Source organism: Hypanus sabinus, chromosome 1, assembly GCF_030144855.1.
Source record: "Hypanus sabinus isolate sHypSab1 chromosome 1, sHypSab1.hap1, whole genome shotgun sequence".
In the NCBI taxonomy this organism is placed as follows: Eukaryota; Metazoa; Chordata; class Chondrichthyes; order Myliobatiformes; family Dasyatidae; genus Hypanus; species Hypanus sabinus.
The window spans coordinates 144247258-144274128 of record NC_082706.1 but is presented as its reverse complement, the minus strand read 5'-3'; the positions used below and the strand labels follow the sequence as shown (position 1 = coordinate 144274128).

General features: G+C 52.9%; 1 protein-coding gene across 3 annotated transcripts in view; it reads left to right on the top strand.

Moving 5' to 3' along the window:
• Nucleotides 1-26871, top strand: part of asic1c (acid-sensing (proton-gated) ion channel 1c) — a 118514-nt gene that overhangs the window by 75300 nt on the left and 16343 nt on the right. For 2 of the 3 annotated variants that reach the window (XM_059977954.1, XM_059977948.1), the window contains 3 exons: nucleotides 17541-17691; nucleotides 18984-19111; nucleotides 20524-20674. In XM_059977954.1, the coding sequence (XP_059833937.1) occupies nucleotides 17541-17691; nucleotides 18984-19111; nucleotides 20524-20674 (430 nt within the window). The remainder of the gene's footprint in view (nucleotides 1-17540; nucleotides 17692-18983; nucleotides 19112-20523; nucleotides 20675-26871) is intronic. The other variant, XM_059977963.1, reaches the window with a different exon arrangement.

Sequence of the window (26871 nt, the reverse complement as noted above, 5' to 3'; positions counted from 1 at the left end):
TGTTTCTCCCTCAGTACTGTCTCTCCCGCAGTATTGCTCCCTCAGTACTGTCTCTCCCACAGTGTTTCTCCCTCAGTACTGTCCCTCCCACAGTATTGCTCCCTCAGTACTGTCCCTCCCACAGTATTGCTCCCTCAGTACTGTCTCTCCCACAGTGCGGCTCCCTCAGTACTGTCCCTCCCACAGTATTGCTCCCACAGTACTGTCACTCCCATAGTGTTGCTCCCTCAGTACTGTCCCTCCCACAGTGCGGCTCCCTCAGTACTGTCTCTCCCACAGTATTGCTCCCTCAGTACTGTCCCTCCCACAGTGTTTCTCCCTCAGTACTGTCTCTCCCACAGTATTGCTCCCTCAGTACTGTCCCTCCCGCAGTGTTGCTCCCTCAGTACTGTCCCTCCCACAGTGTTGCTCCCTCAGTACTGTCTCTCCCACAGTATTGCTCCCTCAGTACTGTCCCTCCCACAGTGCGGCTCCCTCAGTACTGTCCCTCCCACAGTGCGGCTCCCTCAGTACTGTCTCTCCCATAGTGCGGCTCCCTCAGTACTGTCCCTCCCACAGTGCGGTTCCCTCAGTACTGTCTCTCCCGCAGTGTTTCTCCCTCAGTACTGTCCCTCCCACAGTATTGCTCCCTCAGTACTGTCCCTCCCGCAGTGTTTCTCCCTCAGTACTGTCTCTCCCAGAGTGTTTCTCCCTCAGTACTGTCCCTCCCACAGTATTGCTCCCTCAGTACTGTCCCTCCCGCAGTGTTTCTCCCTCAGTACTGTCCCTCCCGCAGTGTTTCTCCCTCAGTACTGTCCCTCCCACAGTGTTTCTCCCTCAGTACTGTCCCTCCCGCAGTGTTTCTCCCTCAGTACTGTCCCTCCCGCAGTGTTGCTCCCTCAGTACTGTCCCTCCCGCAGTGTTGCTCCCTCAGTACTGTCCCTCCCATAGTGTTTCTCCCTCAGTACTGTCCCTCCCACAGTATTGCTCCCTCAGTACTGTCCCTCCCGCAGTGTTTCTCCCTCAGTACTGTCCCTCCCGCAGTGTTTCTCCCTCAGTACTGTCCCTCCCACTGTGTTTCTCCCTCAGTACTGTCCCTCCCACAGTATTGCTCCCTCAGTACTGTCCCACCCACAGTATTGCTCCCTCAGTACTGTCTCTCCCACAGTGTTTCTCCCTCAGTACTGTCCCTCCCACAGTGTTTCTCCCTCAGTACTGTCTCTCCCACAGTATTGCTCCCTCAGTACTTTCTCTCCCACAGTGTTTCTCCCTCAGTACTGTCCCTCCCACAGTATTGCTCCCTCAGTACTGTCCCTCCCACAGTATTGCTCCCTCAGTACTGTCTCTCCCACAGTGCGGCTCCCTCAGTACTGTCCCTCCCACAGTATTGCTCCCTCTGTACTGTCCCTCCCATAGTGTTGCTCCCTCAGTACTGTCCCTCCCACAGTGCGGCTCCCTCAGTACTGTCTCTCCCACAGTATTGCTCCCTCAGTACTGTCCCTCCCACAGTGTTTCTCCCTCAGTACTGTCTCTCCCACAGTATTGCTCCCTCAGTACTGTCCCTCCCACAGTGTTGCTCCCTCAGTACTGTCCCTCCCACAGTGTTGCTCCCTCAGTACTGTCTCTCCCACAGTATTGCTCCCTCAGTACTGTCCCTCCCACAGTGCGGCTCCCTCAGTACTGTCCCTCCCACAGTGCGGCTCCCTCAGTACTGTCTCTCCCATAGTGCGGCTCCCTCAGTACTGTCCCTCCCACAGTGCGGTTCCCTCAGTACTGTCTCTCCCGCAGTGTTTCTCCCTCAGTACTGTCCCTCCCACAGTGTTTCTCCCTCAGTACTGTCTCTCCCACAGTATTGCTCCCTCGGTACTGTCCCTCCCACTGTGCGGCTCCCTCGGTACTGTCCCTCCCACAGTGTTGCTCCCTCAGTACTGTCTCTCCCACAGTATTGCTCCCTCAGTACTGTCCCTCCCGCAGTGTTGCTCCCTCAGTACTGTCTCTCCCACAGTATTGCTCCCTCAGTACTGACCCTCCCACAGTATTGCTCCCTCAGTACTGTCCCTCCCATAGTGTTGCTCCCTCAGTAATGTCCCTCCTGCAGTGTTGCTCCCTCAGTACTGACCCTCCCGCAGTGTTGCTCCCTCAGTACTGTCCCTCCCATAGTGTTGCTCCCTCAGTACTGTCCCTCCGACAGTAATGCTCCCTCAGTACTGTCCCTCCCGCAGTGTTGCTCCCTCAGTACTGTCCCTCCCGCAGTGTTGCTCCCTCAGTACTGTCCCTCCCACAGTGCGGCTCCCTCAGTACTGTCCCTCCCACAGTGTTGCTCCTTCAGTACTGTCCCTCCCATAGTGTTGCTCCCTCAGTACTGTCCCTCCCACAGTGCGGCGCCCTCAGTACTGTCCCTCCCACAGTATTGCTCCCTCAGTACTGTCCCTCCCATAGTGTTGCTCCCTCAGTACTGTCTCTCCCATAGTGTTTCTCCCTCAGTACTGTCTCTCCCGCAGTGTTTCTCCCTCAGTACTGTCCCTCCCGCAGTGTTTCTCCCTCAGTACTGTCCCTCCCGCAGTATTTCTCCCTCAGTACTGTCCCTCCCGCAGTGTTGCTCCCTCAGTACTCTCTCCCACAGTATTGCTCCCTCAGTACTGTCCCTCCCACAGTGTTGCTCCCTCAGTACTGTCCCTCCCACAGTGTTGCTCCCTCAGTACTGTCCCTCCCATAGTGTTGCTCCCTCAGTACTGTCCCTCCCACAGTATTGCTCCCTCAGTACTGTCCCTCCCGCAGTGTTGCTCCCTCAGTACTGTCCCTCCCGCAGTGTTGATCCCTCAATACTGTCTCTCCCGCAGTGTTGCTCCCTCAGTACTGTCTCTCCCATAGTATTGCTCCCTCAGTACTGTCCCTCCCACAGTGCGGCTCCCTCAGTACTGTCTCTCCCAGAGTATTGCTCCCTCAGTACTGTCCCTCCCACAGTATTGCTCCCTCAGTACTGTCTCTCCCATAGTGTTGCTCCCTCAGTACTGACGCTCCCGCAGTGTTGCTCCCTCAGTACTGTCCCTCCCGCAGTGTTTCTCCCTCAGTACTGTCCCTCCCACAGTGTTTCTCCCTCAGTACTGTCCCTCCCGCAGTGTTGCTCCCTCAGTACTGTCCCTCCCACAGTGTTGCTCCCTCAGTACTGTCTCTCCCACAGTGTTGCTCCCTCAGTACTGACCCCCCCCGCGGTGTTGCTCCCTCAGTACTGTCCCTCCCATAGTGTTGCTCCCTCAGTACTGTCCCTCCCACAGTAATGCTCCCTCAGTACTGTCTCTCCCATAGTGTTGCTCCCTCAGTACTGTCCCTCCCACAGTGCGGCACCCTCAGTACTGTCCCTCCCACAGTGCGGCACCCTCAGTACTGTCTCTCCCACAGTATTGCTCCCTCAGTACTGTCTCTCCCACAGTATTGCTCCCTCAGTACTGTCCCTCCCGCAGTGTTTCTCCCTCAGTACTGTCCCTCCCACAGTGTTTCTCCCTCAGTACTGTCCCTCCCACAGTGTTTCTCCCTCAGTACTGTCCCTCCCGCAGTGTTTCTCCCTCAGTACTGTCCCTCCCACAGTGTTGCTCCCTCAGTACTGTCCCTCCCACAGTTTTGCTCCCTCAGTACTGTCCCTCCCACAGTATTGCTCCCTCAGTACTGTCCCTCCCACAGTATTGCTCCCTCAGTACTGTCTCTCCCACAGTATTGCTCCCTCAGTACTGTCCCTCCCACAGTATTGCTCCCTCAGTACTGTCCCTCCCACAGTGTTTCTCCCTCAGTACTGTCTCTCCCACAGTGTTTCTCCCTCAGTACTGTCTCTCCCACAGTGTTTCTCCCTCAGTACTGTCTCTCCCACAGTATTGCTCCCTCAGTACTGTCCCTCCCTCAGTATTGCTCCCTCAGTACTGTCCCTCCCACAGTGTTTCTCCCTCAGTACTGTCTCTCCCACAGTGTTGCTCCCTCAGTAGTCCCTCCCATAGTATTGCTCCCTCAGTACTGTCCCTCCCACAGTGTTTCTCCCTCAGTACTGTCCCTCCCATAGTGTTTCTCCCTCAGTACTGTCCCTCCCGCAGTGTTTCTCCCTCAGTACTGTCCCTCCCGCAGTGTTTCTCCCTCAGTACTGTCCCTCCCACAGTGTTGCTCCCTCAGTACTGTCCCTCCCACAGTATTGCTCCCTCAGTACTGTCCCTCCCGCAGTGTTTCTCCCTCAGTACTGTCCCTCCCACAGTGTTTCTCCCTCAGTACTGTCCCTCCCACAGTATTGCTCCCTCAGTACTGTCCCTCCCGCAGTGTTTCTCCCTCAGTACTGTCTCTCCCGCAGTGTTTCTCCCTCAGTACTGTCCCTCCCGCAGTGTTTCTCCCTCAGTACTGTCCCTCCCGCAGTATTGCTCCCTCAGTACTGTCTCTCCCACAGTGTTGCTCCCTCAGTACTGTCCCTCCCGCAGTGTTTCTCCCTCAGTACTGTCCCTCCCGCAGTGTTTTTCTCCCTCAGTACTGTCCCTCCCACAGTGTTGCTCCCTCAGTACTGTCCCTCCCGCAGTGTTTTTCTCCCTCAGTACTGTCCCTCCCACAGTGTTGCTCCCTCAGTACTGTCCCTCCCGCAGTGTTTCTCCCTCAGTACTGTCCCTCCCGCAGTGTTTCTCCCTCAGTACTGTCCCTCCCACAGTGTTTCTCCCTCAGTACTGTCCCTCCCACAGTGTTGCTCCCTCAGTACTGTCTCTCCCACAGTATTGCTCCCTCAGTACTGTCCCTCCCGCAGTGTTTCTCCCTCAGTACTGTCCCACCCACAGTATTGCTCCCTCAGTACTGTCCCTCCCATAGTGTTGCTCCCTCAGTACTGTCTCTCCCTCAGTACTGTCTCTCCCATAGTGTTGCTCCCTCAGTACTGTCTCTCCCTCAGTACTGTCTCTCCCATAGTGTTGCTCCCTCAGTACTGTCCCTCCCGCAGTGTTTCTCCCTCAGTACTGTCCCTCCCACAGTGTTTCTCCCTCAGTACTGTCTCTCCCACAGTGTTTCTCCCTCAGTACTGTCTCTCCCACAGTGTTGCTCCCTCAGTACTGTCCCTCCCATAGTATTGCTCCCTCAGTACTGTCCCTCCCACAGTGTTTCTCCCTCAGTACTGTCTCTCCCACAGTGTTTCTCCCTCAGTACTGTCCCTCCCGCAGTGTTTCTCCCTCAGTACTGTCCCTCCCACAGTGTTGCTCCCTCAGTACTGTCCCTCCCACAGTGTTTCTCCCTCAGTACTGTCCCTCCCACAGTGTTTCTCCCTCAGTACTGTCCCTCCCGCAGTGTTTCTCCCTCAGTACTGTCCCTCCCGCAGTGTTTCTCCCTCAGTACTGTCCCTCCCATAGTGTTTCTCCCTCAGTACTGTCCCTCCCACAGTGTTTCTCCCTCTGTACTGTCCCTCCCGCAGTGTTTCTCCCTCAGTACTGTCCCTCCCATAGTGTTTCTCCCTCAGTACTGTCCCTCCCACAGTGTTTCTCCCTCAGTACTGTCCCTCCCACAGTATTGCTCCCTCAGTACTGTCCCTCCCGCAGTGTTTCTCCCTCAGTACTGTCCCTCCCGCAGTGTTTCTCCCTCAGTACTGTCTCTCCCATAGTGTTGCTCCCTCAGTACTGTCCCTCCCGCAGTGTTGCTCCCTCAGTACTGTCCCTCCCACAGTATTGCTCCCTCAGTACTGTCCCTCCCACAGTGTTGCTCCCTCAGTACTGTCCCTCCCACAGTATTGCTCCCTCAGTACTGTCCCTCCCGCAGTGTTTCTCCCGCAGTACTGTCTCTCCCGCAGTGTTTCTCCCTCAGTACTGTCCCTCCTGCAGTGTTTCTCCCTCAGTACTGTCCCTCCCGCAGTATTGCTCCCTCAGTACTGTCTCTCCCACAGTGTTGCTCCCTCAGTACTGTCCCTCCCGCAGTGTTTCTCCCTCAGTACTGTCCCTCCCGCAGTGTTTTTCTCCCTCAGTACTGTCCCTCCCACAGTGTTGCTCCCTCAGTACTGTCCCTCCCGCAGTGTTTTTCTCCCTCAGTACTGTCCCTCCCACAGTGTTGCTCCCTCAGTACTGTCCCTCCCGCAGTGTTTCTCCCTCAGTACTGTCCCTCCCGCAGTGTTTCTCCCTCAGTACTGTCCCTCCCACAGTGTTTCTCCCTCAGTACTGTCCCTCCCACAGTGTTGCTCCCTCAGTACTGTCTCTCCCACAGTATTGCTCCCTCAGTACTGTCCCTCCCGCAGTGTTTCTCCCTCAGTACTGTCCCACCCACAGTATTGCTCCCTCAGTACTGTCCCTCCCATAGTGTTGCTCCCTCAGTACTGTCTCTCCCTCAGTACTGTCTCTCCCATAGTGTTGCTCCCTCAGTACTGTCTCTCCCTCAGTACTGTCTCTCCCATAGTGTTGCTCCCTCAGTACTGTCCCTCCCGCAGTGTTTCTCCCTCAGTACTGTCCCTCCCACAGTGTTTCTCCCTCAGTACTGTCTCTCCCACAGTGTTTCTCCCTCAGTACTGTCTCTCCCACAGTGTTGCTCCCTCAGTACTGTCCCTCCCATAGTATTGCTCCCTCAGTACTGTCCCTCCCACAGTGTTTCTCCCTCAGTACTGTCTCTCCCACAGTGTTTCTCCCTCAGTACTGTCCCTCCCGCAGTGTTTCTCCCTCAGTACTGTCCCTCCCACAGTGTTGCTCCCTCAGTACTGTCCCTCCCACAGTGTTTCTCCCTCAGTACTGTCCCTCCCACAGTGTTTCTCCCTCAGTACTGTCCCTCCCGCAGTGTTTCTCCCTCAGTACTGTCCCTCCCGCAGTGTTTCTCCCTCAGTACTGTCCCTCCCGTAGTGTTTCTCCCTCAGTACTGTCCCTCCCACAGTGTTTCTCCCTCAGTACTGTCCCTCCCGCAGTGTTTCTCCCTCAGTACTGTCCCTCCCATAGTGTTTCTCCCTCAGTACTGTCCCTCCCACAGTGTTTCTCCCTCAGTACTGTCCCTCCCACAGTATTGCTCCCTCAGTACTGTCCCTCCCGCAGTGTTTCTCCCTCAGTACTGTCCCTCCCGCAGTGTTTCTCCCTCAGTACTGTCTCTCCCATAGCGTTGCTCCCTCAGTACTGTCCCTCCCGCAGTGTTGCTCCCTCAGTACTGTCCCTCCCACAGTGTTGCTCCCTCAGTACTGTCCCTCCCACAGTGTTGCTCCCTCAGTACTGTCCCTCCCACAGTATTGCTCCCTCAGTACTGTCCCTCCCACAGTATTGCTCCCTCAGTACTGTCCCTCCCACAGTATTGCTCCCTCAGTACTGTCCCTCCCACAGTGTTGCTCCCTCAGTACTGTCCCTCCCACAGTATTGCTCCCTCAGTTCTGTCCCTCCCACAGTATTGCTCCCTCAGTACTGTCCCTCCCGCAGTGTTTCTCCCTCAGTACTGTCCCTCCCACAGTGTTTCTCCCTCAGTACTGTCCCTCCCACAGTGTTTCTCCCTCAGTACTGTCCCTCCCGCAGTATTGCTCCCTCAGTACTGTCCCTCCCGCAGTGTTTCTCCCTCAGTACTGTCTCTCCCAGAGTGTTTCTCCCTCAGTACTGTCCCTCCCACAGTATTGCTCCCTCAGTACTGTCCCTCCCGCAGTGTTTCTCCCTCAGTACTGTCCCTCCCGCAGTGTTTCTCCCTCAGTACTGTCCCTCCCACAGTGTTTCTCCCTCAGTACTGTCCCTCCCGCAGTGTTTCACCCTCAGTACTGTCCCTCCCACAGTATTGCTCCCTCAGTACTGTCCCTCCCGCAGTGTTGCTCCCTCAGTACTGTCCCTCCCATAGTGTTTCTCCCTCAGTACTGTCCCTCCCACAGTATTGCTCCCTCAGTACTGTCCCTCCCGCAGTGTTTCTCCCTCAGTACTGTCCCTCCCGCAGTGTTTCTCCCTCAGTACTGTCCCTCCCACTGTGTTTCTCCCTCAGTACTGTCCCTCCCACAGTATTGCTCCCTCAGTACTGTCCCACCCACAGTATTGCTCCCTCAGTACTGTCTCTCCCACAGTGTTTCTCCCTCAGTACTGTCCCTCCCACAGTGTTTCTCCCTCAGTACTGTCTCTCCCGCAGTATTGCTCCCTCAGTACTGTCTCTCCCACAGTGTTTCTCCCTCAGTACTGTCCCTCCCACAGTATTGCTCCCTCAGTACTGTCCCTCCCACAGTATTGCTCCCTCAGTACTGTCTCTCCCACAGTGCGGCTCCCTCAGTACTGTCCCTCCCACAGTATTGCTCCCACAGTACTGTCACTCCCATAGTGTTGCTCCCTCAGTACTGTCCCTCCCACAGTGCGGCTCCCTCAGTACTGTCTCTCCCACAGTATTGCTCCCTCAGTACTGTCCCTCCCGCAGTGTTTCTCCCTCAGTACTGTCCCACCCACAGTATTGCTCCCTCAGTACTGTCTCTCCCTCAGTACTGTCTCTCCCATAGTGTTGCTCCCTCAGTACTGTCTCTCCCTCAGTACTGTCTCTCCCATAGTGTTGCTCCCTCAGTACTGTCCCTCCCGCAGTGTTTCTCCCTCAGTACTGTCCCTCCCACAGTGTTTCTCCCTCAGTACTGTCTCTCCCACAGTGTTTCTCCCTCAGTACTGTCTCTCCCACAGTGTTGCTCCCTCAGTACTGTCCCTCCCATAGTATTGCTCCCTCAGTACTGTCCCTCCCACAGTGTTTCTCCCTCAGTACTGTCTCTCCCACAGTGTTTCTCCCTCAGTACTGTCCCTCCCGCAGTGTTTCTCCCTCAGTACTGTCCCTCCCACAGTGTTGCTCCCTCAGTACTGTCCCTCCCACAGTGTTTCTCCCTCAGTACTGTCCCTCCCACAGTGTTTCTCCCTCAGTACTGTCCCTCCCGCAGTGTTTCTCCCTCAGTACTGTCCCTCCCGCAGTGTTTCTCCCTCAGTACTGTCCCTCCCGTAGTGTTTCTCCCTCAGTACTGTCCCTCCCACAGTGTTTCTCCCTCAGTACTGTCCCTCCCGCAGTGTTTCTCCCTCAGTACTGTCCCTCCCATAGTGTTTCTCCCTCAGTACTGTCCCTCCCACAGTGTTTCTCCCTCAGTACTGTCCCTCCCACAGTATTGCTCCCTCAGTACTGTCCCTCCCGCAGTGTTTCTCCCTCAGTACTGTCCCTCCCGCAGTGTTTCTCCCTCAGTACTGTCTCTCCCATAGTGTTGCTCCCTCAGTACTGTCCCTCCCGCAGTGTTGCTCCCTCAGTACTGTCCCTCCCACAGTATTCCTCCCTCAGTACTGTCCCTCCCACAGTGTTGCTCCCTCAGTACTGTCCCTCCCACAGTATTGCTCCCTCAGTACTGTCCCTCCCACAGTATTGCTCCCTCAGTACTGTCCCTCCCACAGTATTGCTCCCTCAGTACTGTCCCTCCCACAGTGTTGCTCCCTCAGTACTGTCCCTCCCACAGTATTGCTCCCTCAGTTCTGTCCCTCCCACAGTATTGCTCCCTCAGTACTGTCCCTCCCGCAGTGTTTCTCCCTCAGTACTGTCCCTCCCACAGTGTTTCTCCCTCAGTACTGTCCCTCCCACAGTGTTTCTCCCTCAGTACTGTCCCTCCCGCAGTGTTTCTCCCTCAGTACTGTCCCTCCCACAGTATTGCTCCCTCAGTACTGTCCCTCCCGCAGTGTTTCTCCCTCAGTACTGTCTCTCCCAGAGTGTTTCTCCCTCAGTACTGTCCCTCCCACAGTATTGCTCCCTCAGTACTGTCCCTCCCGCAGTGTTTCTCCCTCAGTACTGTCCCTCCCGCAGTGTTTCTCCCTCAGTACTGTCCCTCCCACAGTGTTTCTCCCTCAGTACTGTCCCTCCCGCAGTGTTTCACCCTCAGTACTGTCCCTCCCACAGTATTGCTCCCTCAGTACTGTCCCTCCCGCAGTGTTGCTCCCTCAGTACTGTCCCTCCCATAGTGTTTCTCCCTCAGTACTGTCCCTCCCACAGTATTGCTCCCTCAGTACTGTCCCTCCTGCAGTGTTTCTCCCTCAGTACTGTCCCTCCCGCAGTGTTTCTCCCTCAGTACTGTCCCTCCCACTGTGTTTCTCCCTCAGTACTGTCCCTCCCACAGTATTGCTCCCTCAGTACTGTCCCACCCACAGTATTGCTCCCTCAGTACTGTCTCTCCCACAGTGTTTCTCCCTCAGTACTGTCCCTCCCACAGTGTTTCTCCCTCAGTACTGTCTCTCCCGCAGTATTGCTCCCTCAGTACTGTCTCTCCCACAGTGTTTCTCCCTCAGTACTGTCCCTCCCACAGTATTGCTCCCTCAGTACTGTCCCTCCCACAGTATTGCTCCCTCAGTACTGTCTCTCCCACAGTGCGGCTCCCTCAGTACTGTCCCTCCCACAGTATTGCTCCCACAGTACTGTCACTCCCATAGTGTTGCTCCCTCAGTACTGTCCCTCCCACAGTGCGGCTCCCTCAGTACTGTCTCTCCCACAGTATTGCTCCCTCAGTACTGTCCCTCCCACAGTGTTTCTCCCTCAGTACTGTCTCTCCCACAGTATTGCTCCCTCAGTACTGTCCCTCCCACAGTGTTGCTCCCTCAGTACTGTCCCTCCCACAGTGTTGCTCCCTCAGTACTGTCTCTCCCACAGTATTGCTCCCTCAGTACTGTCCCTCCCACAGTGCGGCTCCCTCAGTACTCTCCTTCCCACAGTGCAGCTCCCTCAGTACTGTCTCTCCCATAGTGCGGCTCCCTCAGTACTGTCCCTCCCACAGTGCGGTTCCCTCAGTACTGTCTCTCCCGCAGTGTTTCTCCCTCAGTACTGTCCCTCCCACAGTGTTTCTCCCTCAGTACTGTCCCTCCCGCAGTGTTTCTCCCTCAGTACTGTCCCTCCCACAGTATTGCTCCCTCAGTACTGTCCCTCCCGCAGTGTTTCTCCCTCAGTACTGTCTCTCCCAGAGTGTTTCTCCCTCAGTACTGTCCCTCCCACAGTATTGCTCCCTCAGTACTGTCCCTCCCGCAGTGTTTCTCCCTCAGTACTGTCCCTCCCGCAGTGTTTCTCCCTCAGTACTGTCCCTCCCACAGTGTTTCTCCCTCAGTACTGTCCCTCCCGCAGTGTTTCTCCCTCAGTACTGTCCCTCCCACAGTATTGCTCCCTCAGTACTGTCCCTCCCGCAGTGTTGCTCCCTCAGTACTGTCCCTCCCATAGTGTTTCTCCCTCAGTACTGTCCCTCCCACAGTATTGCTCCCTCAGTACTGTCCCTCCCGCAGTGTTTCTCCCTCAGTACTGTCCCTCCCGCAGTGTTTCTCCCTCAGTACTGTCCCTCCCACTGTGTTTCTCCCTCAGTACTGTCCCTCCCACAGTATTGCTCCCTCAGTACTGTCCCACCCACAGTATTGCTCCCTCAGTACTGTCTCTCCCACAGTGTTTCTCCCTCAGTACTGTCCCTCCCACAGTGTTTCTCCCTCAGTACTGTCTCTCCCACAGTATTGCTCCCTCAGTACTTTCTCTCCCACAGTGTTTCTCCCTCAGTACTGTCCCTCCCACAGTATTGCTCCCTCAGTACTGTCCCTCCCACAGTATTGCTCCCTCAGTACTGTCTCTCCCACAGTGCGGCTCCCTCAGTACTGTCCCTCCCACAGTATTGCTCCCTCAGTACTGTCCCTCCCATAGTGTTGCTCCCTCAGTACTGTCCCTCCCACAGTGCGGCTCCCTCAGTACTGTCTCTCCCACAGTATTGCTCCCTCAGTACTGTCCCTCCCACAGTGTTTCTCCCTCAGTACTGTCTCTCCCACAGTATTGCTCCCTCAGTACTGTCCCTCCCACAGTGTTGCTCCCTCAGTACTGTCCCTCCCACAGTGTTGCTCCCTCAGTACTGTCTCCCCCACAGTATTGCTCCCTCAGTACTGTCCCTCCCACAGTGCGGCTCCCTCAGTACTGTCCCTCCCACAGTGCGGCTCCCTCAGTACTGTCTCTCCCATAGTGCGGCTCCCTCAGTACTGTCCCTCCCACAGTGCGGTTCCCTCAGTACTGTCTCTCCCGCAGTGTTTCTCCCTCAGTACTGTCCCTCCCACAGTGTTTCTCCCTCAGTACTGTCTCTCCCACAGTATTGCTCCCTCGGTACTGTCCCTCCCACAGTGCGGCTCCCTCGGTACTGTCCCTCCCACAGTGTTGCTCCCTCAGTACTGTCTCTCCCACAGTATTGCTCCCTCAGTACTGTCCCTCCCGCAGTGTTGCTCCCTCAGTACTGTCTCTCCCACAGTATTTCTCCCTCAGTACTGACCCTCCCACAGTATTGCTCCCTCAGTACTGTCCCTCCCATAGTGTTGCTCCCTCAGTAATGTCCCTCCTGCAGTGTTGCTCCCTCAGTACTGACCCTCCCGCAGTGTTGCTCCCTCAGTACTGTCCCTCCCATAGTGTTGCTCCCTCAGTACTGTCCCTCCGACAGTAATGCTCCCTCAGTACTGTCCCTCCCGCAGTGTTGCTCCCTCAGTACTGTCCCTCCCGCAGTGTTGCTCCCTCAGTACTGTCCCTCCCACAGTGCGGCTCCCTCAGTACTGTCCCTCCCACAGTGTTGCTCCTTCAGTACTGTCCCTCCCATAGTGTTGCTCCCTCAGTACTGTCCCTCCCACAGTGCGGCGCCCTCAGTACTGTCCCTCCCACAGTATTGCTCCCTCAGTACTGTCCCTCCCATAGTGTTGCTCCCTCAGTACTGTCTCTCCCATAGTGTTTCTCCCTCAGTACTGTCTCTCCCGCAGTGTTTCTCCCTCAGTACTGTCCCTCCCGCAGTGTTTCTCCCTCAGTACTGTCCCTCCCGCAGTATTTCTCCCTCAGTACTGTCCCTCCCGCAGTGTTGCTCCCTCAGTACTGTCCCTCCCGCAGTGTTGCTCCCTCAGTACTGTCCCTCCCACAGTGTTGCTCCCTCAGTACTGTCTCTCCCACAGTGTTGCTCCCTCAGTACTGACCCCCCCGCAGTGTTGCTCCCTCAGTACTGTCCCTCCCATAGTGTTGCTCCCTCAGTACTGTCCCTCCCACAGTAATGCTCCCTCAGTACTGTCCCTCCCACAGTGCGGCTCCCTCAGTACTGTCTCTCCCATAGTGTTGCTCCCTCAGTACTGTCCCTCCCACCCCGCAGTGTTTCTCCCTCAGTACTGTCCGTCCCACAGTATTGCTCCCTCAGTACAGTCCCTCCCGCAGTGTTGCTCCCTCAGTACTGTCCCTCCCACAGTGTTTCTCCCTCAGTACTGTCCCTCCCACAGTGTTTCTCCCTCAGTACTGTCCCTCCCACAGTGTTTCTCCCTCAGTACTGTCCCTCCCGCAGTGTTTCTCCCTCAGTACTGTCCCTCCCACAGTGTTTCTCCCTCAGTACTGTCCCTCCCGCAGTGTTGCTCCCTCAGTACTGTCCCTCCCGCAGTTTTGCTCCCTCAGTACTGTCCCTCCCACAGTATTGCTCCCTCAGTACTGTCCCTCCCACAGTATTGCTCCCTCAGTACTGTCTCTCCCACAGTATTGCTCCCTCAGTACTGTCCCTCCCACAGTATTGCTCCCTCAGTACTGTCCCTCCCACAGTGTTTCTCCCTCAGTACTGTCTCTCCCACAGTGTTTCTCCCTCAGTACTGTCTCTCCCACAGTATTGCTCCCTCAGTACTGTCCCTCCCACAGTGTTTCTCCCTCAGTACTGTCTCTCCCACAGTGTTGCTCCCTCAGTACTGTCCCTCCCATAGTATTGCTTCCTCAGTACTGTCCCTCCCACAGTGTTTCTCCCTCAGTACTGTCTCTCCCACAGTGTTTCTCCCTCAGTACTGTCCCTCCCTTAGTGTTTCTCCCTCAGTACTGTCTCTCCCACAGTGTTGCTCCCTCAGTACTGTCCCTCCCGCAGTGTTTCTCCCTCAGTACTGTCCCTCCCACAGTGTTGCTCCCTCAGTACTCTCCCTCCCACAGTATTGCTCCCTCAGTACTGTCCCTCCCGCAGTGTTTCTCCCTCAGTACTGTCCCTCCCGCAGTGTTTCTCCCTCAGTACTGTCCCTCCCACAGTGTTTCTCCCTCAGTACTGTCTCTCCCATAGTGTTGCTCCCTCAGTACTGTCCCTCCCACAGTATTGCTCCCTCAGTACTGTCTCTCCCATAGTGTTTCTCCCTCAGTACTGTCCCTCCCGCAGTGTTTCTCCCTCAGTACTGTCCCTCCCACAGTATTGCTCCCTCAGTACTGTCCCTCCCGCAGTGTTTCTCCCTCAGTACTGTCCCTCCCACAGTATTGCTCCCTCAGTACTGTCCCTCCCACAGTGTTTCTCCCTCAGTACTGTCTCTCCCATAGTGTTGCTCCCTCAGTACTGTCCCTCCCGCAGTGTTTCTCCCTCAGTACTGTCCCTCCCACAGTGTTGCTCCCTCAGTACTGTCCCTCCCACTGTATTGCTCCCTCAGTACTGTCCCTCCCACAGTGTTTCTCCCTCAGTATTGACCCTCCCACAGTGTTTCTCCCTCAGTACTGTCCCTCCCGCAGTGTTTCTCCCTCAGTACTGTCTCTCCCACAGTGTTTCTCCCTCAGTACTGTCTCTCCCATAGTGTTGCTCCCTCAGTACTGTCCCTCCCACAGTGTTTCTCCCTCAGTACTGTCTCTCCCACAGTATTGCTCCCTCAGTACTGTCCCTCCCACAGTGTTTCTCCCTCAGTACTGTCTCTCCCATAGTGTTGCTCCCTCAGTACTGTCTCTCCCACAGTATTGCTCCCTCAGTACTGTCCCTCCCACAGTGTTTCTCCCTCAGTACTGTCTCTCCCACAGTATTGCTCCCTCAGTACTGTCCCTCCCGCAGTGTTGCTCCCTCAGTACTGTCCCTCCCGCAGTGTTGCTCCCTCAGTACTGTCCCTCCCACAGTGTTGCTCCCTCAGTACTGTCCCTCCCACAGTGTTTCTCCCTCAGTACTCTCTCCCACAGTATTGCTCCCTCAGTACTGTCCCTCCCATAGTGTTGCTCCCTCAGTACTGTCCCTCCCTGAGTATTGCTCCCTCAGTACTGTCCCTCCCGCAGTGTTGCTCCCTCAGTACTGTCCCTCCCGCAGTGTTGCTCCCTCAATACTGTCTCTCCCGCAGTGTTGCTCCCTCAGTACTGTCTCTCCCATAGTATTGCTCCCTCAGTACTGTCCCTCCCACAGTGCGGCTCCCTCAGTACTGTCTCTCCCAGAGTATTGCTCCCTCAGTACTGTCCCTCCCACAGTATTGCTCCCTCAGTACTGTCTCTCCCATAGTGTTGCTCCCTCAGTACTGACCCTCCCGCAGTGTTGCTCCCTCAGTACTGTCCCTCCCGCAGTGTTGCTCCCTCAGTACTGTCTCTCCCACAGTATTGCTCCCTCAGTACTGTCCCTCCCGCAGTGTTGCTCCCTCAGTAGTCCCTCCCACAGTGTTGCTCCCTCAGTACTGACCCTCCCGCTGTGTTGCTCCCTCAGTACTGTCCCTCCCATAGTGTTGCTCCCTCAGTACTGTCCCTCCCACAGTGTTGCTCCCTCAGTACTGTCCCTCCCACAGTGTTGCTCCCTCAGTACTGTCCCTCCCGCAGTGTTGCTCCCTCAGTACTGTCCCTCCCATAGTGTTGCTCCCTCAGTACTGTCCCTCCCACAGTGTTGCTCCCTCAGTACTGTCCCTCCCATAGTGTTGCTCCCTCAGTACTGTCCCTCCCACAGTGTTGCTCCCTCAGTACTGTCCCTCCCGCAGTGTTGCTCCCTCAGTACTGTCCCTCCCGCAGTATTGCTCCCTCAGTACTGTCCCTCCCACAGTGTTGCTCCTTCAGTACTGTCCCTCCCACAGTGTTGCTCCCTCAGTACTGTCCCTCCCGCAGTGTTGCTCCCTTAGTACTGTCCCTCCCATAGTGTTGCTCCCTCAGTACTGTCCCTCCCGCAGTGTTGCTCCCTCAGTACTGTCCCTCCCACAGTGTTGCTCCCTCAGTACTGTCCCTCCCGCAGTGTTGCTCCCTCAGTACTGTCCCTCCCGCAGTGTTGCTCCCTCAGTACTGTCTCTCCCGCAGTATTGCTCCCTCAGTACTGTCCCTCCCGCAGTGTTGCTCCCTCAGTACTGACCCTCCCGCAGTGTTTCTCCCTCAGTACTGTCCCTCCCGCAGTGTTGCTCCCTCAGTACTGTCCCTCCCACAGTGTTGCTCCCTCAGTGCTGTCCCTCCCGCAGTGTTGCTCCCTCAGTACTGTCCCTCCCGCAGTGTTGCTCCCTCAGTACTGTCCCTCCCGCAGTGTTGCTCCCTCAGTACTGTCCCTCCCGCAGTGTTGCTCCCTCAGTACTGTCCCTCCCGCAGTGTTGCTCCCTCAGTACTGTCCCTCCCATAGTGTTGCTCCCTCAGTACTGTCCCTCCCGCAGTGTTGCTCCCTCAGTACTGTCCCTCCCACAGTATTGCTCCCTCAGTACTGACCCTCCCATAGTGTTGCTCCCTCAGTACTGTCCCTCCCGCAGTGTTGCTCCCTCAGTACTGACCCTCCTGCCGCATTGCCCCTCTTCTTTTCCTCCCACAGTGTGATTCTCTCTCAGTATCACTTTTTCTTACAAATGTACAGAAGTTTATTCAGACACAAACAAAGGTCAGGGGTTTACAACACTGTTAATGATTTCAAATTAAAATGCAGTTACTAAAATCGACAAAACACTGTAATCTACAAAATCATCCACTGTACTCATGATGATCATGTACTCCCTCTGCAAGGATACCTGGGCATGAATGTAGCCCTGGAAGAGGAGCAGGCAGTTGGCTTGGGCAGAGTTCCCATTGCCTGGATCTAGGAATGGCCTTCTTGACCAAGCATACTGAGCTTCCGAGCAAGCATACCATGTTTCTCCCCCAACAACCTACACCCCCCCCCACCCTTCCCCACAGAACTGGGTGATTGTAATTTAGGAGTGCAGGCTGAAGTGAACTTGAAGAACAGTGCCTTCAGATACTCAAACGGACAGCAGCACTCACACATGCCATTATATATGGTGCATCATCTCCTCCCTCCTCCCTCCTCCCTCAGAACAACCCTTCAGTTTATGGAGACACAAGAGGTTGCACATGCTGGAATCTGCTGGGGGAAACAGCAGGTTGAGCAGCATCTGTGGGGTAAAGGAATTGTCCATTTTGGATCTAAACCCAGTGCCGGCTGAGATGGGAGATGGTCGGTATGGAGAGGAGGAGGGTTGAGACTCGAAGCCTCTCCCCTCACCTTTCTGAGACAAATGTTCTTTATCTTCTACCCCTTCTCAGTCCACCAGTCAGCTTGGATCCCTGTCTCATCCTTTCCCTTCTCCCCTTTCAGTCCTGATTCAACCCTGAAATGTCAACATTTCCTCTCCCTCCCCAGATGCTGCTCAACCCACTGAGTTGCTCCAGCACACTGCTTGTTGCAGCCTCAGTTCTATGTGCTGCTCTCTGGATTGAGATGTCACCCTCCCATACCACCCTTTGCCCCCACCCTGTGACTCGTTGTTGGGGTATCATGACCCTTAGCTCTTAATACGGGGGCAGGGGGAGACCCCAGGGCATGGAGGCAGAGATGTCCTCAGAAGGAGCCTGTTGATGGGATTGGTGGGAAGGGGAGCGTGCTGCGGGAGGGGCAGGCTCCTGAGCTGGCTTAACACCCCAACTCCCTGCCACTGTGTCCGCAGATTTTCACTCGGTACGGGAAATGCTACACCTTTAACTCAGGGAAGGAGGGTTATCCTCTCCTCACCACGATGAAGGGCGGCACCGGCAATGGCCTAGAGGTGATGCTGGACATCCAGCAGGACGATTACCTGCCCGTGTGGGACAAGACCGGTATGTGCACAGGGCCCCTATACAGCACAGGGTCAGAGGATGAAGATAGGGAGGCTGGGAGGGGAAGGGAAGGAGGTGGGAGGGGGCGAGTAGAGTGGAAGAGGTGGGGAGGAGGGCAGAGTAGGGGAGCGGATGAGGGGGATTGGAGGGGAGAAGATTGAGGAAGAGGGCTATGGAGGAATTGGAGAAAGAAGGGATGGAGATGGAGAAAGGAGTAGGGTGGTAGAAGATGGGCAGGATTGAGAGAAAGGGGATGGGGAGGTGGAGGGATTGGAGGGAGAAGATGAAAGAGGGTTGAGGAAGAATGGGGAAAGTAAGGAAGGTTTGAAGTGTTTGGGAATGAAAGAGATTGCAGAGAGGTGAGGTAGATTGGGGACAGAGAAGGGAGCTGAGTGAGGGGAGAAGGTAAGGTGGATGTGGCTGAGAAGGAGATGGGCATGGAGGTGTGAGGGAGAAGCCAGAGAAAAAGGAGGAGATGGATGGTGGAGAGAGGATGTGAAGGATAGGAGGCCATGCAGATGAATGGGTTGAGGAAGTGGTGGAGGGTGGGGGGCAGGTAAAGGGAGGTGTGGGATAGATGAGAGGGAAAGTGAGGGAGGGAGGTGGGGAATGGGGAAGGTAAGGTGGGGGATGGACAGGGAGAAGAGAGGTGAGGATGGAAGGGTGAGGGTAATGGATGGTGGATGGGAGAGGGGAGGAACAAGACTGAATGGTGGCGAATCCTGGGAAGGTTAATATCATTTGGGGATCTTACAAGTGAGACCAGCATTTATTGGCTGTTCCCCCACTGTCCCTGAGGTGGTGGCTCCTCCAATGGCTGTAGTCCCTCTGATAATGGGATTTCCATGGGTGTTCCTGTTCGGGGGTTTGGTCCCACCACAGCTGCCAGAGGTTAAATTTGGTTCCTCTGATAAATCAGACTCTGGTCTTGGTAACAAAGGTCATGAACCGCCAAATGATGGTGAAAACCCTTCCTTGCCTGGAGTGGGTGATGTGTGTCTCCCATGAATGGTCAGAGGGTCGTCAAGGACAGAGAGGGATGGGGTACAAATGTTGTCCTTGTGGATGGTTAATAAATGCTGGCATTGTGGCTGGGGACTAAATGCTGTCCCCACCCACAAGGTACAAGCCAAAGATTGGTGTTGTTTACCAGAGCTGCTGGTGGAACAGTGTTGTGGGACATGGTGTCTTTGGGATGGAGGGCTGCAGCTGTCAGGCGGCTGAATCTTTCTGCTGATCATTGCCTCTGTCCCCCCCCCCCCCCACCCTCCCTCCAATATCCATCGGTCCAGAGGAAACGTCCTTCGAAGCTGGCCTTAAGATCCAGATCCACACGCAGGATGAGCCTCCCTACATCCATGAACTTGGCTTCGGGGTGGCACCAGGCTTCCAGACCTTCGTCTCCACCCAAGAGCAGCGGGTAGGGGTCCCATTTGTTTGCTGTGTATTATTCAGTGCTGACCGTCCACCTACCAGATCCTGGCTGCCTCCCAATTGTTCCCCATCATGTAATCATTCGCCGTCAGTTCTGTTCCCATCAAACCCACCCCACACGCAACTACCCACCTACAAATGCCCACATAACTACCCCTCCTCATCCCCTCCCCACTCTCCAACCCTCTTGTCTCTCCCCACTGTTCAACCCTTCCCCACTTTCCAACCCTCCCTGTCCCCTCCCCACACTCCTAACTCCCCTGTCCCCTCCCCACACTCCTAACCTCCTCTGTCCCCTCCCCACTCCTGCCCCCCTCTGTCTCCTCCCCACACTCCTAACCCCCCCATCCCCTTCCCACACTCCTAACCCCCCTTTCCACACTCCAACCCTCCTCTGCCCCCCCCCCCACACTCCTACCTCCTCTCTTTGTCCCATTATCTCAGGGCTCAGGGTCATTCTGTGTTGTGGGGTAGGAACAGAAGGATCAGAATCCTGGAAAATTTCAACATTGGAAGCCATTTGGCCAAACACCTTGACACTATTGTAGCAGAGCTCCCCAGTGACCCCACTTCCAGCACTGGGTTTGGAGCAGACTCAATAGCTCCTTACCCCCTCTGCGACCCCCCCACCAGTTTTGTGGAACTGCGATGGGGGTTTCTGCCTCAACGGCTGTAAATCTCCATGCTTCATTTCAGTATGCCCTCACCTTCGGTTCAGGGAAGGGAAGGCAGCCCACCTACAATCACAAGGGTCAGGCACCTTCCCCTCTACACCCCGTCCACAGCCATCACACATTTGTGGCACCCTTAATGTTCCCGGTTTTAGCATAACTCGTCTGCTAATAAATCTTGTATCCTGTGAGCCTTCATATAACCTCATTATTAATTTGTCCTGCTTCCTTTAAGAGTGTGGGTGTGCACTCCAAGGTCCCCCCACTCCTCCCACCCTCTTCCCATTCATTGTCACCCTTCCTCAGAGATATCATCATATATTTATCAACTGAGCAGACCATCACTTTTCTCTAATGGTTTAAAGCTATAAAGTCTCACTGTCAACACATGGCAGGTTGTTAATTCATCTGCAGACTTCCTCCTCGTGCACTCTACGCTAAAGTGTAATGTATTTAGCACCAAGCGCTTGAGGCCTGAGCTGTGAAATTCCCCAGGTGACAGTCTTTCAGTCCCTAAAACACCTGGAAGCCATTCCCTTACCCCTCCTGCCCCAGCATCTGTTTTGAATCTGATTTGCCCCTCCTTTCTCCCCCTTAGACCTGGTTAAAAGCCATACTGTTATCTGGGTAGATCAACTTGAGAACCCCAGCTTCATTAGCACTCCTCAGAGTACGATTCTTATTCAGCAGCTATAGGGACAATCTCTCTCTGTCTCCACCCCTCCAGATACTCTACCTTCCACCTCCGTGGGGCGACTGCAGAGCAGCCACTCTGAATTCTGGTTTCTTCAGCACCTACAGTATCACGGCATGCAGGATCGACTGTGAGACGCGGTACCTGGTGGAGAACTGTAACTGTCGCATGGTACATATGCCAGGTACAGTGGGAGGTAGCCACCCCAACTCCCACCAACCTCACCCCAGCCTCCATCAGCCCCCACCTCATTCTTTTTTCCCAGAGCCCCAACACCCATCTCAACCTCTTGTGACCCCTTACTGGCCTTCTTGTGATGTCCTGAGATCCAACCCTTTCCTAATGAGGTTGACTGCCCCAAGCCTTGACAAATAGGGTAGATGGAGGAGCGTTAGTTGATGTAGTATACTTAGATTTCCAGAAGGCATTAGATAAGGTCACACATAAAAGTTTACTGCATAAGAGTGCTTGGAGGATTAATCTTTAATTAGTTTGGATTGGGAAGGAAAACTGACATTGAGAATAAATGGATTCCCTTTGGCTTAGCAATCAGTGACAAGTAATGTGTAACAGGGGTGAATGTTGGGCCCTGGACTATCAAAGATATTATGGATGAGGGGACTGTGCCAAATTTGCTGACGATACAAAGATAGATGGGTTAGTAAGAGGCAGATACAGAAATCCTAAAAAGATATGTAGGAAACAATTTGTGGAAGAATGTGAGGTTATGGTTCCTTAAAGCTGTCATGGCGGGGGGGGGGGGTGGGGATTGGGGATAAGTTCCCATTACTTATTAAATGCTCCCAATGGCGTGCCTCTGACTACAAAGTCCAGCTTGTGTCCTTCACTAAGCCTGGCAGAACTGACAAAGGTGGGTTACTGGCACCTTAAAACCAGTTGCTTTGAGCAGATGGGGCTTGTCAGCTGTGGTTGGCAGCTCTTCTGGGAGAAGGAAAACTCTGATCTCAAACCTCCACTGCCTTGCAGCTATACCCACTCATGGGGAAGATTTCAGGAACAAACCCTGAACTGGAGTCACTAAGGCAGTTCTACATTGAGTTCAATATTGACTAGCAACCCCTGTACGCTGCTGATGCCAAACTGTATCAGTCTCTTCCTTTCCTTTGGATTCATTAGCTGCATGGAGAGGGGGGGCCTGCTACATGGGCGACAGGCTGTTCACCACATCGTATTGCCCTGGCTTGTGTACTGGTTAGCACAATGTGATTACACTTCGGGGCAATAGAGTTCAGAGTTCAATCCCGGCATCCTCTGTAAGTAGTTTTTACGCCCCCTTTGTATGTCTTCCCTGTGGAATGCGTGCGTTTCCTCCATTGCTCTGGTTTCTTCCCACAGTCCAAAGTTGTACCAGTTAGTAGGTTAATTTGTCATTGTAAATTGTCCCATGATTAGGCTAGGGTTAAACCAGTGGGTTGCTGCTGGCATAGCTTAAAGGGCCAGAAGGGCCTATTTAGCGCAGTATCTCTAAGTAAATAAATACTGGTGTCATATAGAGGGCTAGGACACAACATCCATGGTCAACCCTGACCAATGGTGGGCTTCAGTGAGGTTATCCATTCTGGAAAGAAGAGTGAAAAACCAAATTATTATTTGAATGGGGTGAGACTATGAAATGAGGCAACGGATGGTTGGGGTTTATGGTACGTGAAAACACAGAGGTTGTTGTGCAGGTATGGTGAGTAATTGAGAAGGATTGTGGGACATTGGCATCTACATTCAAAGATCTTCAAATTTATTTTACTTCAAATATATTTTGTATATTACTGGTAATGTAGTAGCTATATAGGACCCTGGTCAGACCCCACTTGGAGTACTGTGCTCAATACTGTTCACCTCACTATAGGAATGACGTAGAAACCATAGAAAGGGTGCAGAGGAGATTTACAAGGATGTTGCCTGGATTGGGGAGCATGCCTTATGAGAATAGGTTGAGTGAACTCAGCCTTTTCTCCTTGGAGCGACAAAGGATGAGAGGTGACCTGATAGAGGTGTATAAAATGATGAGAGGCATTGATTGTGTGGATAGTCAGAGGCTTTTCCCCAGGGCTGGAATGGTTAGCACGAGAGGGCGCAGTTTTAAGGTGCTTGGAAGTAGGTGCAGAGGAGATGTCAAGGTTACGTTTTTTACGCAGAGAGTGGTGAGTGCGTGGAATGGGCTACTGGCAGTGGCGGTGGAGGTGGAAACGATAGGATCTTTTAAGAGACTCCTGGATGGCTACATGGAGCTTAGAAAAATAGAGGGCTATGGGTAAGCCTAGGCAGTTCTAAGGTAGGGACATGTTCAGCACAGCTTTCTGGGCCGAAGGGCCTGTATTGTGCTGTAGGTTTGTCTATGTTTCTATGTTTATTGCGCAAGTTGATAGGGTGGTTAAAAAGAGGTATGGTGTGCTGGCCTTCATTAGTCGGGGGTTGAGTTCAAGAGCCACGCGATAATGTTGTAGCTCTGTAAAACTGTCAGACACACTTGGAGTACTCTGTTGCATTCTGGTCACCTCACTATAGGAAAAATGTGGAATCTTTAGAGAGGGAGCAGAGGAGATTTACCAGGATGTTGCCTGGATTAGAGAGCATGTCTTATGAGGTAAGGTTGAGTGAGCTCAGCCTTTTTTTGCAGCAACTGAAGATGAGAGGCGATTTCATAGAGATGTGCAGTGGATTCCTGTTAATTGGGATGCACCAGGACCAGTATATTTTGGCCCAACTAAGTGGCTGCCAAAGTTTCATGGAAATTGTTAAAAAGGTATTTTTAAAAAAAACTACTGTTTAAATGAGTAACAAATTAAGTGTTTAAATGAAAAACAGATGAAATTAGAACTACTACAGCACTATAAAACTGTGTATATGTTCCTAGTAATTATTGACTGAGGAAGTAATCCAGAGTACAGTGAGTTCTTTTGATTGACTGTAAATGAGCAAAACCTAGTGTAGATAATGGACTGCCTTCATACAATCCTTTTGATGATTACATTCTCCAAATCTTCATTTTCGTTGTGACATTCAAGATGATTGTCAATATCTTCAAATTCTTCATAGTCCCTAACTTGTTGAAACAGTGAAATCATTTCATTTTCACTCCTCGCTGTTTCTGGCATCTCCAAGCCTGAATGCTTGAAATCATAGTGAGCAAAACGGTTCTGAAATGTTGTACTGCTTATTTCTCACCAACCATCAGTAGCAAAAGCTATTGATTTTTGAATACAAACACACGCATCTGACACTATTTAAGAACTCTTCACTCTAGACATGATGTAGTGTCTAATGGCTATGTAAGTGCACACGATTGGCGCTAGTTAGAAACTGTTCAGCAAGTCTCCTGTCCGATTAAGCCGCATAGTGCCCCATATAAACAAAGGGAATCATGGCTATTTTCATGATTAGTTTGATGAAGAGTTGGCCCAAATAAGCGGCTGCCCCAATTAACTGTTGGCCCAATTAACTGGAATCCACTGTATAGGATTACTGGAGGCATTGATTGAGTGGACAGTCAGCACCTTTTAGCCCAGCGTGGCAATGTCCAATGCCAGAGACATCCATTTACGATGAATGGAGGAAAGTTTAGGGAGATGTAGCTGGAAGGTTTTTACCTTTTACACAGAGGGTGGTGGGTGTCTGCAACTCACTGCCAGGGGTGTTGGTAGAGGCTGAAACAATAGGGATATTTAAGAGGCCCTTAAGCACATGGATATGAGAAAAAATGGAGGGTTATGGGTCATGTATTAGGAAAGGGCTATATTGATCCTAGAGTAGGTTAAAAGGTCAGCACAACCTAATAGGTCGAAAAGCCCTCTCTATGCTGTACTGTTCTAATTTAATTTCTTGAATTTAAATTCTCAGCTGCTCCAGATGGAATTTGAAGGCTTAACTGTTTATTTCAGTGGAGAGGGGTAAAAATGGTGCTAGGTTTTGATGCACCTTCACAGGCAATGGTGAGGCAAGCCCCGGACACCCGTGTACTGTATTTACGTGCTTGTGCTGCGAGGCTGTGCTAGGTAGGGTCACCGGTTGTATGAGGGAGGTTGGGCCAACACTCAGTGGGGTTGGGAAGAATGACAGTGGATGTTATTGAGACAAGGGTTGGGGGGGAATTAACAGAATGGGAGGGTATCCCCCACTGGGAGTATCAAGTACCAGGGGAATTCATTTAGAATGAGGGTGTTCCCCATTTCAGAAGGAGACGGAGGTGTTAACTACTTGGCTTCTCTTCTGGGGTCTGTGGAAGCGGATTCTCTGAAAATATCTGTGGAGAGGTTTCATTGGAGAGTTAAAGGGGAGAGAGCAGGGAAGTGGTGCTGAGGTCAAGGTCAATCCCACAATGAGAGAGCATTGGGCTCCTGGCTCTGGGCTCCTGCTGTGTCTTTTGTGTGTAGCCATTCCTAGCCAGGTCCTGAAAGAGAACATGGAACAGTACAACATTGGATAGGCCATTTGTCCCACAGAGTTCTCCTCCTCCCCCATTCCCTTCATATTCATGTGTCTATCTTAAAACCTCTTAAACCCCACCAAACTGTCTGTTTCCACTACTTCCGCTGGTATCCTATCCCAACTTAACACTCCCCATGTTAAAACAAACCTTGCTCCTCATGTCATCTTTAAATATCCCCTCTCTACCCTTAAAAGCATGTCCTCTGGTGTTTGACATTTCTCCCGTGGAAAAGATTCGGTCTACCTTATCTATGCCTCTCACCTGATCTCCCAATGCATCAAACATAGTAAATATAAAATTATCCCAATCTCTGACTGTGCCCAAAACAACCCCGATCTCACATTGACCTTCTGTCCTCTCTAACCCCTCCACTTTACTGATCTTTCAGACTAGGTTCACTAATAATGCCCTTGGAATCCTGACCTCTCTCCTTGAACCTCAGCCTCTCTTCTGTGACCCTGTACCTCTCTGCTCCCTGACCCGGTAACTCCGAGCATGGCTGAGTTGCTGGGATGTAATAACAGGCACTATATAAATAACGTACTGTGGTTGTTGAGTTCCTCGTGAGTCCTGGGAGTTTGGAAAGCCTCTGAAGCTGCTTTCATGTAAGTATCATCACAAAGAAGGCACAACAGCGCCTTTACTTTCTTAGAAGTTTACATAGATTCAATTGACAATAGACAAAAGACAATAGGTGCAGAAGTAGACCATTCGGCCCTTCGAGCCTGCACCGCCATTTTGAAATCATGGCTGATCAACTACTATCAATACCCGGTTCCTGCCTTATCCCCATATCCCTTGATTCCCCTATCCATAAGATACCTATCTAGCTCCTTCTTGAAAGCATCCAGAGAATTGGCCTCCACTACCTTCCGAGGCAGTGCATTCCAGACCCCCACAACTGTCTGGGAGAAGGTTTTTCCTTAACTCTGTCCTAAATGACCTACCCCTTATTCTCAAACCATGCCCTCTGGTACTGGACTCTCCCAGCATCTGGAACATATTTCCTGCCTCTATCTTGTCCAATCCCTTAATAATCTTATATGTTTCAATCAGATCCCCTCTCAATCTCCTTAATTCCAGCATGTACAAGCCCAGTCTCTCTAACCTTTCTGCGTAAGACAGTCCAGACATCCCAGGAATTAACCTCGTGAATCTACGCTGCATCTCCTCTACAGCCAGGATGTCCTTCCTTAACCCTGGAGACCAAAACTGTACACAATACTCCAGGTGTGGTCTCACCAGGGCTCTGTACAAATGCAAGAGGATTTCCTTGCTCTTGTACTCAATTCCCTTTGTAATAAAGGCCAACATTCCATTAGCCTTCTTCACTGCCTGCTGCACTTGCTCATTCACCTTCAGTGACTGATGAACAAGGACTCCTAGATCTCTTTGTATTTCTCCCTTACCTAACTCTACACCATTCAGATAATAATCTGCCTTCCTGTTCTTAGTCCCAAAGTGGATAACCTCACACTTATTAACATTAAATGTCATCTGCCAAGTATCTGCCCACTCACCCAGCCTATCCAAGTCACCCTGAATTCTCCTGACATCCTCATCACATGTCACCCTGCCACCCAGCTTAGTATCATCAGCAAATTTGCTGATGTTATTTTCAATGCCTTCATCCAAATCGTTGATGTAAATTGTAAACAGCTGTGGTCCCAATACCAAGCCCTGTGGCACCCCACTAGTCACCACCTGCCATTCCGAGAAACACCCATTCACCGCTACCCTTTGCTTTCTATCTGCCAACCGGTTTTCTATCCATGTCAATGTCTTCCCCCCGATGCCCTGAGCTTTGATTTTACCCACCAATCTCCTTTGTGGGACCTTATCAAATGCCTTCTGAAAATCGAGGTACACTACATCCACTGGAGCTCCCCCATCTAACTTCCTGGTTACATCCTCGAAAAACTCCCAACAGATTAGTC